The 15317-nt window shown below is 40.9% G+C and overlaps 1 protein-coding gene across 5 annotated transcripts in view; it reads left to right on the forward strand.

Moving 5' to 3' along the window:
• Positions 1–10732, forward strand: part of LOC147884234 (uncharacterized) — a 31378-nt gene extending 20646 nt beyond the window's left edge. For all 5 annotated transcript variants that reach the window (XM_087398843.1, XM_087398841.1, XM_087398840.1 and 2 more), the window contains 3 exons: positions 9736–9925; positions 10085–10161; positions 10463–10732. In XM_087398843.1, coding sequence (XP_087254969.1) covers positions 9736–9925; positions 10085–10158 — 264 coding nt within the window. In that variant the 3' untranslated portion in view covers positions 10159–10161; positions 10463–10732. The remainder of the gene's footprint in view (positions 1–9735; positions 9926–10084; positions 10162–10462) is intronic.
• Positions 10733–15317: the final 4585 nt, after the last annotated feature.

Raw genomic sequence — 15317 nt, forward strand, 5'->3', positions numbered from 1 at the left:
TGCAATCTCAGTTTGTTTAAAAATGTTTGTTTATAGGAACTCTTGGGCTGGCACTCATCTCTCTTAAGAGAGTTGTGTGTTACAGTCCAAGCTTAGTGATGTTTTCATAGATGCTTATTCTGGCACTCATCTCTATCTTGAGAGTTGTGTGTTACAGTCTAAGTTTAGGGATGTTTTCAAGTACTTAGTCTGGCACTCAACTGTCCCTTGATAGTTGTGTGTTGTAATCTAAGTTTGTTTCGGCCTTAGGTTTGTTTAGAATGATTGAACTTAAGCTGAAAACAAAAAGCGGGGAGCTGAATAGCCCGTTTTTCTTTTAGTTTCAAAAGAGAGTTTGTTTGAGTATACTTGTGCTTTCTAAGTTAGAAATGTATTTTTGCCTCTTTGCAGAAACGAGACATAAGTGTAAAGTGCCTTTTAACTTTTTATGTTTTAAATAAGAGAGAGAGAGAGAGAGAGAGAGAGAGAGAGAGAGAGAGAGATTCTAGTTTTTTGGAAGTTTTTGTTTCTTGACTTGCTTGTTTATTTTTGCTTAAGTCACCTGCTTCGTTTCTTCTTTATTTCTTGTTTTCATTCTCTTTTGTTTATTTGACGTATTTTAGCAAGCACTGGGTTTGCCCAAGAGACTCCGCGGGTCTTTAGAAACCCAGTATAGCTGCTTATGCTTGGGCACTGATGACGACATAAGTGTTGCTTTGCTTGCTAAGTATGTCTTCCTTTTGCTTTTCATAAAAGTTTTTGTTTACCTCTTTTTTCTTCTCTTTCATTTTCTCTTTTATTTTCTTTGTAGATTTTTGATCTTTAGAACAACAAAAAATTCTAAATTTGTATGATTGGACTTATTCTAGTCTTACAAAGGTATATATAAGTTAGATATCACGCGACGTTGTCTTAGACACTTAGTCTGGCACTCAACTGTCCCTGGATAGTTGTGTGTTGCAGCCTAAGTTAGAAATCATGCGATTGTTGGAATTATATCTATAATTCAGCAGTGACCAATGTAATATAATAAGTTAGTTAGGGGCACTTTTCCCTCATTTAGAGGTTTTTCCCCCTAACTGCAGTTAGTTCACTAACTATGGTTAGTGACTACTAAGGTTTTGTCACTATGACAAAACCTTATCTACACTACTTTGTGTAGTACTCTTTACACACTCTATTGCAACTACAGCTTCTCAGCTTACGACTCTCTCACTCTCTCTTGCTCTCACACTCTCTAATCCTTCATTTGGTATCAGAGCGGGTTCAAGACCCTCGTGCCACCAGCTCCCTCAACGTTCTCTCCCTCAACGGAATCCGACGTACCATCGCCGTACAGTCCGTACGGATTTCGCCGTACAGTCCGTACGGATTTCGCCGTACGCCGTACGAATTCCGCTGTCCGTACAGTTTCCGTCGTTGCTGCCGTACAGTTCCAGTACAGATCGCCGTTGCTGCCGTACAGTTCCCGTCGTTGCTGCCGTACAGTTCCAGTACTGATCGTCGTTGCTGCCGTACAGATCGTCGACAGCGCCGTACAGGCGCAGGTGCATCCGTACTATTTGGCCGTACAGATCGCCGTACTATTTGGCCGTACAGGTCCCCGTACATACTGTACGTACAGTTCGTACTGTACTGTACCACCTGTACCCTTCACAGATTTGTGTGCATTTACACAGGTTGCCTTCAGCCACAGGTGTTCTTTGGCAGGCACATCTTGCAGGAAACCACAAATTGGGGCAGTCATTTTCTGGGAGTACATTTGGGGCTTTTACAGACAGATCTGCAGATCTTGTCTGAAATTTGGGGCTTTTGTGTTAAAATTGCAGATTTGGGGCTTCTGGCTTTTTTAACCCCTTTCTGGCTGCAATTTCTAGCTACAAATTGGGGCTTTTGTGTTTGGAGAGCATTTTTTGGAGTATTCAGTATATACTGCCTCTATTGGAGTGTTTGGAACACTTTTGGCAGATTTTGGAGAGTGTTCTATGCTTGGACAGATTTCTGACAGCTCAAGTGCAGAAATCTAAGTTGCTTATACAACCCGTGCTTGGGTGTGGTTTTTGGGAGTTGTGCATTCTATTCCCAGTAAGGGAATTCAACTTTGTATCTGCTTCAATTCCTTTTTCAGATATGGCCCATCAAAATCAGAATGATTTTCAGTTCGGTGGTCTTTCTCAGGAAGACAAATTGGATGGTACCAACTACTCCCTCTGGAGTTTCATGGTACGTAATATTCTGATTTCTCGTAATTTATGGGATTATGTCAATGGGGATGAAATCCGACCAGCAGATATTGCACCTGCTACCCCTCCTCATCAAGGAGGTGGAAGAGGTCGTGCACAAGGTGCAGCTGCAGGACAAGTTGTTGGTGCAGCTACAGTTAATACTCCTGAACAAAAGAGATGGGATTCACGAGATGCCTTAGCTTTGTCTTGCATCTCTCTTTCAGTAAAAAGATCAATCATTCCGCATATCCGGTCGTGTAAGACCTCCAGGGCAGCGTGGGATATTTTGGAAAGCATGTATGCAGCACGGAATGATGCCAGGGTATCTTTTTTAAAAAGAGAGTTGACCAATACACATATGGAGGAGGGTGACTCCATGTCAGCCCACCTCACTAAGCTTCAGGATCTCAGAGAGCAGTTGTTAAATATAGATGAAATTATTCCTGATTCAGAGATGATTACAACCACTCTGAATTCTCTTCCTGAGTCTTATCTCAGCTTTCATACTTCGCTGAATTTATCATTGAGGGGGGGTGCAAATCCTCTTTCTTTTCATGAGCTGATAGGACTTCTGCTTCAGGAAGAGCAGACCAGGAAAAATTTGGCTTCACGTGCAGGTGAACAAGCCATGCTCTCAAAATTCAAATCAAAAACAAAGGGACAGGCAAAAACAGCAGCAAATCAGCCTTCCAGTGGGTCAGGACAGCCTTCACAAAAGGCTCAAAGTGATGCAAGCAAGCCCAAAAAGAAGGGTTTCTGTCACTACTGCAAAAAGCCAGGTCATCACATAGCCGAATGCAGGAAAAGGATTGCAAAGGAAAAGAAAAACAGCTCAGGAATGGCTGTTTCAGATTCAGCCCCTTGTGCATCTGACAGTGGGGATGCTGCAGCCAACTTTGTTGGTCAAGATTATGCCTTTTTATCTTGCATTTCTGATTCTAGGTTGGCTGTTCCAGATGCTCGGGATAGTACAGCTTCATGCAGTGATGACACTTATGCATTTTTGACTTGCAGTTTTGACTCTTCTTCAGATGCATCTGCTTTCAGTGTTGATGAAACACTGAACACATGGTATTTTGACAGCGGTGCATCCAAGCACATCACTTCGCGGAAGTGTCTCTTTACTTCCTTGCATCCTCCCCCTGTTGGTAAGAAAGTCACTTGTGCCAACAACTCCTCATATTCAGTACGTGGCACAGGAGCAGTTGAGCTCACTGCAATAGATGGCTCTATTTTCAGACTTTCTGATGTTTTATATGTGCCTGGCATAACCAAGAATCTCCTTTCAGTGTCCACTCTTAACAGAGATGGATTTCAGGTCATCTTTGAGGATGACAAATGTGCTGTCCGGGACAGGGAAGCTAACTATGCCTTAATGTTATCTGGTACTCTGCTGCGTGGGCTTTTTCAGCTTGATATTTTTCAGAAAAGAGCAGCTCATGCTTTGGCAATTTCTTCCCCTACAGTTGCCATGCAAAATGCAGAATTATGGCATGCCAGATATGGCCACATGCATTACAACAGCTTGATGACACTTCAGAAATTTTCAATGGTTGATGCATTGCCCCCTCTTGCAATACCTCCTCCACATGCCTGTGAAGGGTGCATTTTAGGTAAAATGCATAGATTTCCCTTCAAGAAGGATGGTTCAGTTAAAGCTGTTCGCAAATTGCAGCTTATACACAGTGATGTCTGTGGTCCCATGAGGACTCCTTCATTGGGTGGTCATCTTTACTTTGTCACATTTATTGATGACTACTCCAATTTTACTTGGGTTTATGGGCTGAAAAAGAAATCTGAAGTGTTCACAGTGTTTAAACACTTTTCAGCCATGGTTGAAAATGAAACCGGGCTCAAGATACAGATATTACGCACGGATAGAGGTGGGGAATACCTATCTGCAGAATTTGATGCTTTTCTCAAACAAAAGGGTATTGTGCATCAGCTCACAGTCAGGCTAACCCCTCAGCAAAATGGCAAAGCTGAGAGGAAAAATAGAACCCTCATGGAGATGGACAGATGTATGCTGAAAAGCAAACACATGCCTCATAAATTCTGGTTAGAGGGTTTGATGTGTGCCAATTACATTTTGAACAGGGCTCCCACTAAGGCTTTAAAAACAAAAACTCCTTTTGAGGTCTGGAATGACAGGAAGCCTTCAGTGGATCACTTCCGAGTCTTTGGATGCCTTGCCTATGCACATGTGCCAGTTGAATTTAGGCACAAATTGTCAGATAAAGCCATCAAATGCATATTTGTTGGATACAGTGTAGAAAGCAAGGGGTATCGTCTCTACAATCCTGCTACACGCAAGATCATTGTAAGTAGAGATGTCATATTTTCTGAAAATTCAGCTTACACTCAGGCTGATTTTCAAATGCCTTCACCTTCAGAAGATGTATTTCAAGGGTTGCTACCCATTGCTTTGGGTTCCCCTGCTGATTTTTCTGATCCAAATCAGAATTTACAGCAACCTTCACATGCTTCAGTTCCGCCACGGGATGTCATGCCTCCTCCACAGGAAGTGGAACAAGTGGTACAGCAAGAAATTGCAGACATACATGCAGCAAAAACAGTCCCAAACTGGCTGTTACAGACTCTCCGGGAGAGTAAACTTGATGCTCCGTTACCTGGCAGGACTCGCAGTGCAGCAAGGCACATGGAAGGTGCTAATTCAGTGGAATCAGCATATGCAGGTACTCTCCTTGATGAAGAGGAGCCTGCCACATTTGAAGAGGCACAAGGTAATGTGCATTGGATGAATGCCATGCACGATGAGTTGCAGTCAATTGCCAAAAATCAGACTTGGGATGTTGTGGACTTGCCACAGGGTAAACATGCTATTGGCACACGATGGGTATTTAAAGTCAAACGGAAGCCAGATGGCTCCATTGACAGATATAAAGCCAGGCTGGTTGCTAAAGGCTATGCTCAGAAAAAGGGCATAGATTATGAGGAGACTTTTGCTCCTACATCCCGGATGACCACCATCCGATCAGTAATTGCAATGGCTGCACATTTTGAGTGGAATGTTCATCAGTTGGACATCAAAACAGCCTTCTTAAATGGGGACTTGCTGGAAGAGGTGTATGTCAAACCACCTCCGGGTTTTGAAATTACAGCAAATGCACTTCAAGTCTGCAAGCTTAATAAAGCTTTATATGGGCTGAAACAGGCCCCTCGTGCATGGTATGCCAAGATACATGCCTATTTGACCAGCAAGGGGCTGCACAATAGTCCTACTGAAAGCACCCTCTACATCAAGATGGATGGGGGGGAAATATTAGTCATCCTTCTTTATGTTGATGACTTACTGCTCACAGGGTCCAATGACGACAAAATTGCAGATTTCAAAACTGATTTGCAGACCCACTTTGATATGTCAGATTTGGGGCTGCTTCATTTTTATTTGGGGATCCAGTTCTCTCATGAGAGACGTGGCACTGTTATGTCTCAGTCCAAGTATGTTCAGAAACTTTTGGACAGATTTAACATGCAAGAGTGTAAGCCCATATCTACTCCTATGGAACCGGGGCTGAAACTCACAATGCATGATGCAGGAGAATCAGTTGATGCCACACTTTACAGTCAAGCTGTTGGATGCCTCATATATCTCTGCAATACTAGGCCTGATATTCAGTTTGCAGTATCTCAGGTGAGCAGGTATATGCACAGCCCTAAAACTATGCATTGGCAGGCAGTTAAGCGCATCTTCCGTTATTTGCAAGGCACCAAGTCTTTTGGCTTACTATTTCCCAAGGGGGGTGACTTGCAGATGCATGCCTACAGTGATTCAGATTGGGCTGGTGATTATGACACTAGGCAGTCCACTAGTGGCAATTGTTTCTTTTTGGGAAAATCTTGCATTTCATGGCTAAGCAAGAAACAATCTACAGTGGCTACCTCATCATGTGAAGCTGAGTACAGGGCAGCTTTCACAGCAACAGTGGAATGTGTCTGGCTGAGACGTTTATTTGCTGATCTTTATCTGTCTTTGGAGGGTCCTTCTCCAATTCTCACTGATAGTCAGAGTGCCATTGCAGTGGCAAAGAATCCAGTGTTTCATGCTCGCACGAAGCACATTGAGGTTCACTATCATTACGTCAGAGAGAAGCTACATGCAGGAGAGATCAGTATGATCTTTGTGTCCACACATGACAATGTTGCAGATATCTTCACCAAAGCACTACCACGTGAGAAGTTTGAGGCATTTCGCAGTGCCCTGAACTTATATCCATTTGGTGATTGATCAGCCTTGTACATGACATTGGCACTGCAGGGGGGTGTTGGAATTATATCTATAATTCAGCAGTGACCAATGTAATATAATAAGTTAGTTAGGGGCACTTTTCCCTCATTTAGAGGTTTTTCCCCCTAACTGCAGTTAGTTCACTAACTATGGTTAGTGACTACTAAGGTTTTGTCACTATGACAAAACCTTATCTACACTACTTTGTGTAGTACTCTTTACACACTCTATTGCAACTACAGCTTCTCAGCTTACGACTCTCTCACTCTCTCTTGCTCTCACACTCTCTAATCCTTCAGCGATGTGCCTTAGACACTTAGTCTGATCCCCAGTCACATGCTGCATTACATCCACCACAACCACAAGCACCAATGCACCCACGTCCCTAGTCATATGTCACATTCCACCCAATGCTCACAAGAGATCGAAGGTACTCAATAAAGAGAACCTAGAACGCCAACAAACAAAAGAAAAGACCAAAACCAAAATCCAAACAAGAGATCTCAGGAACTCAGAATGAGATCCTAAAGCTCCCTAACAAAAATCTATCTTATTTCGGACCTTCTAGATTGCTTTCACAACCTTGAGGACCGTTCTCCTTCTTTTCCTTTTTAGATCTCTTATGCTCGGCTGAGGAACCAAGCGTGAGAAGAATTGTCTACTAGCCCCCAATGCGTATGATTTTCTTATTTGCTTCTCTAGCTTCCAACTCTTTCAATTCCTTGTAGAAATCAGATCTGTTCACTTTGTTGTTTACATCTGCTGTGTTTCGTAGATTTCAATTGAGTGTTAACCATTTCTTACACTTTGGAAACCAGTTGTGGGGTTGTTGGAGATGTATTACATTGGTGTAGCACTTCCTTGATGACTTCTTGCTTTCCATTGCCTTCCCTATCATGAACTATCCTTTCAAGAGTTGCAAGTCGGAGCTTAATCTCTTGCACTTCAAGCTCTAGGTAGTAGATGCGCTCTTGTGGATCAGAAGGCTTCATTCACTGATATGTTTTTGCACATGGGCTAGGTGTCGAGGAAAAACCAGCAACTTGCGAATACAAAGGCTTCACGGGAGTGAAAGCCTTGATCTTGGGCATCTTGGGCATCTCCATTGTGACCTGTGCAAACTGAGTAAACCCCCTAAGCAAAGGGCTCGCTTGGGCCCTTGCTAAGTAAGAAATAGTAGGGAAAAAGAGCAATCAAGTACTGCTCAAAACCAGAGCTCCAAGTACATGTGCAGGCTCTATATAACCTGGTTCCCTGATGGTCCTTTGATGTGATGCGAAGAGCTCACGTATCTGTATCTACTGGGCTATCTCTCGTGGTGGCAGGGGACGCGGTCTCTTGGATCTTTGTATCTGATGGGCTAGATCAAGACTAATGCGGTCTATGGCGGTCCCCTTTGAGGAGGGCTGAGATAGGTTGGACCTCAATCGTGCGTGCTCTAGTAACCCCACGTGCCGTGTGTGGTCTCCGTGTCTCTTGCCCATCCATATCCTAGTGACGGGTCTCAGTGCTGATCCATAGTACTCTCGTTTCCTCGAGCTTCTCCCCCTCAATCTCATCTGGTGTTGGCTCGGATGCATAAAAGTTAGTGACGTGTGTCTGTGCTCGGTTTGGCTTGGTGTCCTGAGGCATCAACTGTGTCTTAGTCTCACGACAGTGTTAAAAATCCATCCCTTTGTTGGTGGGTCCTAAAAATGCGCCTGGAAGCACTGTCTCTCTTGTCGGGCTAGGGTGCCCTTCCCTCGTGTGAGGCGTGCTCTGGTGGCATGGGTCATCGTGAAAACTGGTCCTGTCCCTAGTGTTGGGATATCTCAAGGTGTATGCCTCAGGCACACCTTGGTTTCTATGTGTGAGTGCTAGAGGCACAGTTAGGTGCCCATAAGCACAGTTAGGTGGTGGTAGAAGCCACATAGGATGATTGAGAGAATCTAGGAGCAGATTGAGGAGATGATTGTGGAGCTCTGAAGTCATCAGTGATGTCAGTGAGCACGTAAGAGGTGCCTACATAAGGACCTCACTCTTCTTCATTCTATATGCAAGTATTCTGAGTTTGTGTTCACTCTATGCTTTCCTTTCAGTTTACCAACACCTAGGTACATGTAGGACTACACTATCTCCACTGGCTCCCCTCGGTAAGTGAAGCTATGTTGATGAAGCACCGCTCGGGATGTGTTGAAGATCATAACCTTGGTTTTTCCAAGGTTAACTGTTAGGTCCTTCTCTCTGCAGAACACCTCTAGGGCCTCCATGTGTTTCTGCAGTCCCTCAGCTGAGGACGAGAAACGAGGACTATGTCATCTGCATACAGTAATACTTGTACCATCAAATCAGCCAATAAGGAGCCCTCTTCTCCCAAGCGATCAACAAAGGATGTGATCTCATCAATGTAAAACCCGAAGAGAGTTGGTGAGAGGGGGTAGCCCTGCTTCACCCATAGAGTACTCTCAACCTAGTTTGATAGCCCTCCAAGAGCGCGGACTTACCCTTTGATGGACTCATATAAACTCATCACACCCCAGATCATGATCTTTGGGAGATGCAGCTCCTGTAGTCGCCTAATCAAGCGAGAGCGTGGGATTGTGTCAAAAGCCTTCCATAGGTCCACGAAGCAAGTGTAGACCTTCTGGCGCCTTGACATAGTGGTCTAGCATCTGTAGTGACATGCCTACTTGCATGTTTAAGAAGATTGGGTAGAGATCTTAGGAGTCCCATTGTAGGAATCAGAGGGACTCTAGTTTTCAAGAGCCAAAATAGGCCTCCCTTGCCATGCATTGATATGTTGTTTGCAGCTTTGTTTAGCACAACCTTTGTGTTGCTTCCTTTTGGTATACAATGTATATAGGTTACAATAGTACCAAAGATTGATTGGAGGTTTTTTATGTGAGGTCCCATTTCTCATCAAATCTAGAGATTTTTAGTCGTGGGTATCTTATCTCAACAAGATACAATGATGATTGCATTGAATGTGTTTACTTTTAAATGTCATTGTGGCTATTTAAAAAGAAGCTATTTTGAAAGAGAAATACTTTCATTTAATCATGTGCAAGAACGGTATGAGCATAAGCATCTCACACACTAACTTGTTAACCATATAATGTTCCTTCTTGGGTCTTCCACCGAGAAGCTCCCTTCTAAAGAGTGTAGATCACTCCTATGCTTGGAGGATTGATGCAATGCTCACATACAGGATTGGTATTTGGCATGCTCATTCTGACTTGCTTTATTTTTTGTTGTCATGATGGTTCTTTTTAAGGTTTTAAACACGTGCATGTCATGGTATAGGTTGGTAATCTAAAGGTAGAAGAAAAGGAAGCGATTGCAATGATGGCAATGAAAGAAGAGGATGTGGATATCATGTACAGTAAATTACAGAAATGTGTGAGATCATTGAAGCTTACGAAAAAGGAATTCTATCAAGTTCCTAGGCAAGACATAATGCAGCTGGACCATCTGTTAGATTGCTATGTGACGGGTACTAAAAGAGCAGAAGTTACAGATAGATCGATCAGTTCTGGGTGCATAACATTATGCATAATATTCATTTATTAGGGTTTTCATTGTACTGGTTTGGCTTTTGGGCTATGTCTAAATTATGTTGTTTGTCTAATTACCATCATATTTTTGGCTGCAGTGGCAATGAGGCATAGAATGCAAGATAACAGCTCAGATTTCTTAGATCTGCAAAAATCAACTCAGCTTGTTTAGGATGTATGTATCCTTATTATCATCTTTCTCTTTAAGTTGCTTCCAAAAAAACCAAGCTGATATTTTTTGTCTGATATTCCAAAAGAAGGTGCTTCCATTAAAGGATGCATTGCATTTTTTCTCTAGCACTTAACATTTTCTCTTGTTTGTAGGTTATGTTTTAATACTTGTATTTTGGAGTTGCATGTCTATCTATTCCAAAGACCTTACATATCCCTGTAGGTTATGTTTTAATACTTGTATTTTGGAGTTGCATGTCTATCTATTCCAAAGACCTTACATATCCATGTTCTTCTCTTTGCAGGTTACTTTTTGATAGTTATATTTTGGAGTTGGATGTGTATCTATTTCAAAGATAGCTCACATATCTATATTCTTCTCTAGTTTGTTGTGTTTTAGACTCTCGTACAAAGAAAGGAGTTTTTGTTAGGGCATTTTGGGCCTTTTTTGTTCCCTTCTTTTGAAAGCTTTCTTAAAAGTGTCCAAGATTCAGTAGTAGCTTGCTTATATATGTTAAGAACTGGGATGATAATTATAGACCTTTCTAACTTGAGTATGGTTCTTCTTTTTGAAACTGGGATGTTAATTGTAAACCTTTTAAAAAAAAAGTATAGCTCCTTTTTGTAAAAATGATGTCTTGTAAGGTGTTTAAAATGAAGCTATAATGTTTCTAAAACTGATGGCCATGCTGTTACTTGAAATTTAATCATGTTCTAAGTGATTCTAAGAAAAATATATATTCTTAGGGTTTATTAAACTATTCTTGAATGAATTTTTATTTTGAATGAATTACTTGGAAAGTAATATTTAAGTGAAAGAACAATGCTTAACTATCATACAAGAGTTGGGTGGACCATTATAAACTACTTGGGACTTAAATTTGAGCATTGCTTTTGTTGAGGTTATACGGATGCATTTTGTCAACTATAATTTTAGTATGAACATTTTTGAAATCTGCTTAATATAATCCTTATAAGGTCGATTAAAAGTTCCCATGTGGCAACATGAAGTTGGAATACAACAATTGTATATGAAACCCTCATGGGAATAACAAGAAGCTTCCATATGGGTATTTAGGAACTTTTCATATGAAATTCCCACATGGGTATCTAGACATTTTCCATATTGAATTCCCATATGCTAAAAACGTTTTGCCTTTGCGGAGATGGGAAATAACATGTTACCATATGGGAAGCTAGAAAGTTTCACATGGGAAACAAGAAGTTTCCATATGGTATTGTCTTATTTCAAATTGATATTACCACATGGAAACATTTAATTTACTATGCAAGAATAACAACTCAGAAACTTTTCAGTAATAATTCAAAGTACATTTAATTAACAACTCAAATAAGATTCCCTTGTGGCAATATTGAACACTTTTATAGGTAGGACAAATCAACTTTCCATGTGGATAAATTTTACATATGGTGAAAAGTCTCCTATGTGGTAATAAAATAATCACATGAAAACACCAAGATTTCACATGATGGAAAAATTCCCACATTTTTGCACACGATGAGTTTATTTTCACTTGTAAGACAAGGGAAAATATGTGGAAAAACGGGTTTTTATCCAAGTGGGAGCACGTCCCAAATTTCTTGTGATAAATCACGGAGTTTCTTGCATCCATGGATCCCAATATGCCACAGGCTTGGCATAACAAGGATGATGATCGCATCGTTGGCGAGGTTCCCCAAGAAAAAGGGGTTGAAAGAAAGATGAGTGAAGAGTAAATGGAGAATTTTAATAAGTTTTGTATCCTCAATAGCAAGGAGATGCAGAAGTGGATTGAGAGATATGAAGCAGTCAAGTAGAAAGAATAGTTGCAAGAAAGAGATTCAAAGTAATGTACAGGTGATCACAACCATATCCACGCGATCTCGTCCTTCTCTTTACTCACATGTCACTTGATTGGCTACAACTAGCTCAACGTAAAGCTGAATGCGATGAGAGACAATAAACGAGGCGTGAGCGAGAGTTATCATTTGGATGTATGATGCATGTGAGTTTCTTACCTCTTGACGTAATAAAGTAATTATTTGTGACAATATGTGCTATAAAATAGATGCATCCTCATTGTTTTAATGACGCTCTTTTACAGTACAAAAAGTACAGTGCATTATGGTCATATGGACGACATTTTCACGTGGAACACATCAATTCAAAGAGTCTCACATATGATTGTGGAGTCATGGCTAACTTCACACAAGATAGCCGAGCAAGTGCTTCGGATACCAATCTTCTCTCCTCACAGTTGGATTATTGTGGGATCATACACAAAATCTATGAAATTGATTTCAGATGATTTAGTATTTTCATTCTTGATGTAAATGGTTTCGAGCTATTTAAAAGGGTCCCCATGCGACAGTGAGGAAAGACAATAGCGGTTTCTTTGCAATAGACTCCACCAAACTTTGGATCGATACAAGTGATACTTTTGTACTTCTCGAGCATTGTGACCAGGTGCATACTAATGATTTAATTAATCAAAGCTTTCATTTTTAAAGATCCATTAGTACATGTACTTAAGCATAATTTCATATATATAATTGATGGCATTTGGCACCCATCTTCAATATAGGTGGTTTTCCAGATCGTTCTGATCCAAGATGGTGGTATGTGATCCAAGCTGCACCATGAAGTAAGCAAATTTTGAAGATAGAGATGTGGATATGGAGATGCCACTACCAATGCCGGATCCTATTGATCCAGATGGATCTAGTGAAGAAGATGAAGATCACAATATGAGCCAAGAGGAAGATGCGCATAATGACATCGTATGAGAGGAAGATGGAGATCATGATATTGAGGAAGAAGATGACGATCATTAAGAATCACCACATGAATAAGATGATCAAGTCTTAGGTGAATGTATGATGCTAGAGTACGATGATGATATAGGATATCAACTCGGTATAGAGTTGGAGATAGACTTGTTTGGTGTGCTAGACTTGGCTCAGGATGAAGCCATTGATGTAAATGCTCTTCGTTGATTTTTTTCATCTCAAACTTGGACATCAATATATGAGCTTCAAACTTGATGTACATGCTCTTGTACTTTTATTCTTTGAAAGGATCAAACATGTATAAAAAGGAAAAAAAATTGCCATTGGGAAAAACTATTTTTAAAGGTCGGTATGGGAAAAAACACTCTCTGTAAAACGTTGCTATAGGAAACTATCTCAGTGTCTCTACATAACGACCTTCTACAAGTCTGGTAAGTGTCACTATATAGCGTCTCTGTATAAACGATGCTATAAAGTGACACTTGCTTAGAGTCACTATATAGCGACACTTGACTAAACCCACTTTGCTTATCAACGATTAGTGTCCCACGCGGGCTAAACGTCGATGCTTAAGCATTGAAATAGGGTCCGTGTGTAGTAGTCCCTTATGGATCTCACTTCCTAGTCTATGGTCCTTCGTGCAAGGTAAATATCGAACAACCTTGGAACGAGAGTCTATGCCATCGCGTTGAGTAGCGCACATGCATTAATGTTAACAATAACGCGTATTCGCGATGCCTTCAATCTAAGTCCATCGGATCTTTACAAGGCTATCACGGTTCGTGGTCTCAACAGTGCTGTGAATCATCACACTTCTAGCACCCACAATCGTACTAAGCCTTCTTCTCAAGGCACTACATTGTGGCCACAAACTGGTAGAAATCCTGAGCAGTTCAAGTTCTTCCCACCCAACGGGCACAACACTACGTCCCTCTTGGACAACAAAACATTTCTCATACCAACGAGCAGTGAATGCACCGATGACATCCGCTCTGCATCAGCAGGGTATTTGTGGAAATATTTTATAATGTGTGCCCAAATTTACTGAAGAACTAGACCAAGATGTGGTAGCCTTCCATGAGCGCTTTCTGGATTCCTTGCCTGAGATATTCGAAATTCAGTTATAGTCAGATTTGTCCTGGTGGGGGAGTGTTGCTGCCACTGATAGAAAGGCCTCGGAGTAACACAATGAACATCACACTAAAACCCAAAATGAGGTCGTCACAAATTCAGTAGGGACAAATCTACAACCTGCTACAGTTGGTGAATCCATCAACGGTAAATTATTGTCAGATTTTTTTGTTTTGTTCGTGCGTCAACATTCTAGGTGAGCTTCTGTGGAAGATTGCAGGCTAATTTGACTTTAAATTCGTCACTCTAAGGGTGATGCGATCAGAAAACTTATTGATAAATGTGTGGATGTCCCGATTATTGAGGCAAAGTGCATGGAAATACTATAGGAACAATAGGCAAAAACATCCAATTCACAAGTTTATTAGGAGAAGTGAAGGAGACATCTTGGACGATGGGTTCAAGTGGGTGAAATGTGGCCAAAAAGTTCTAAAGCATACAATTTATCCGAGGTACCGTTTCCATTCGCTTCATATATGCGGGTTGAGATGCTTAATGCTTGTTTCACAATTAAAATCCGTAGTAATCACATTTTAATATTAGATTATCAGGCCCCCACTCACATTAACTCTTGTTATTTAGATGTAGAGAGTATTACAAGTGCACACACAAAGATTGTTATGTTCGAAATCAGATTGAGCGCTATTCATTTGATGCCTCCTTTGTGCGATATACCAAGGCATACATAAGCATCCATGTCCATCTCCTTGATTTGTTTGTTGGACATGCCTCCAAATTTCTATAAACGTTCCTCATATGCATGTACACCTTTAAAAGAGCTTGACGAGGCCATTGGAAAGATATACATTATTCTAATAAGCATCCATGTTCATCTCCTTGATTTGTTTGTTGGACATGCCTCCAAATTTCTATAAAATTTTAAAAGAGCTTGACAAGGGCATTATAAACATATATACTAGTCTCACGACTGCCCCATGCAAAAAATGTGTAGTTGATAGATGCTATATTATTACAATCATCATATCTTAGACTCTCCAAAACATCATAAATAAAATGGCACAAGGAATCTCAAGCAATAGGATCTAGGTATTTGCATCGATGATATGAGACTTTTCTATAAGCATGGATTGCTTGCTTAATAAAACAAATTCACACTAAAAATCAACTTTTCCATGTTTAGTATACTTGTAGAATTTCACTTTTATTCATTATGTTCATAAATTTTTTTATTAATCACTTGAGAAAATTATGAAATGACATCAACGCAAAAAGGACAAT

The sequence above is a fragment of the Dipteris shenzhenensis genome, chromosome 27 (assembly GCF_047967505.1).
Source record: "Dipteris shenzhenensis isolate YYH24624 ecotype China chromosome 27, Dip_SZ_1.0, whole genome shotgun sequence".
Classification (NCBI taxonomy): domain Eukaryota; kingdom Viridiplantae; phylum Streptophyta; class Polypodiopsida; order Gleicheniales; family Dipteridaceae; genus Dipteris; species Dipteris shenzhenensis.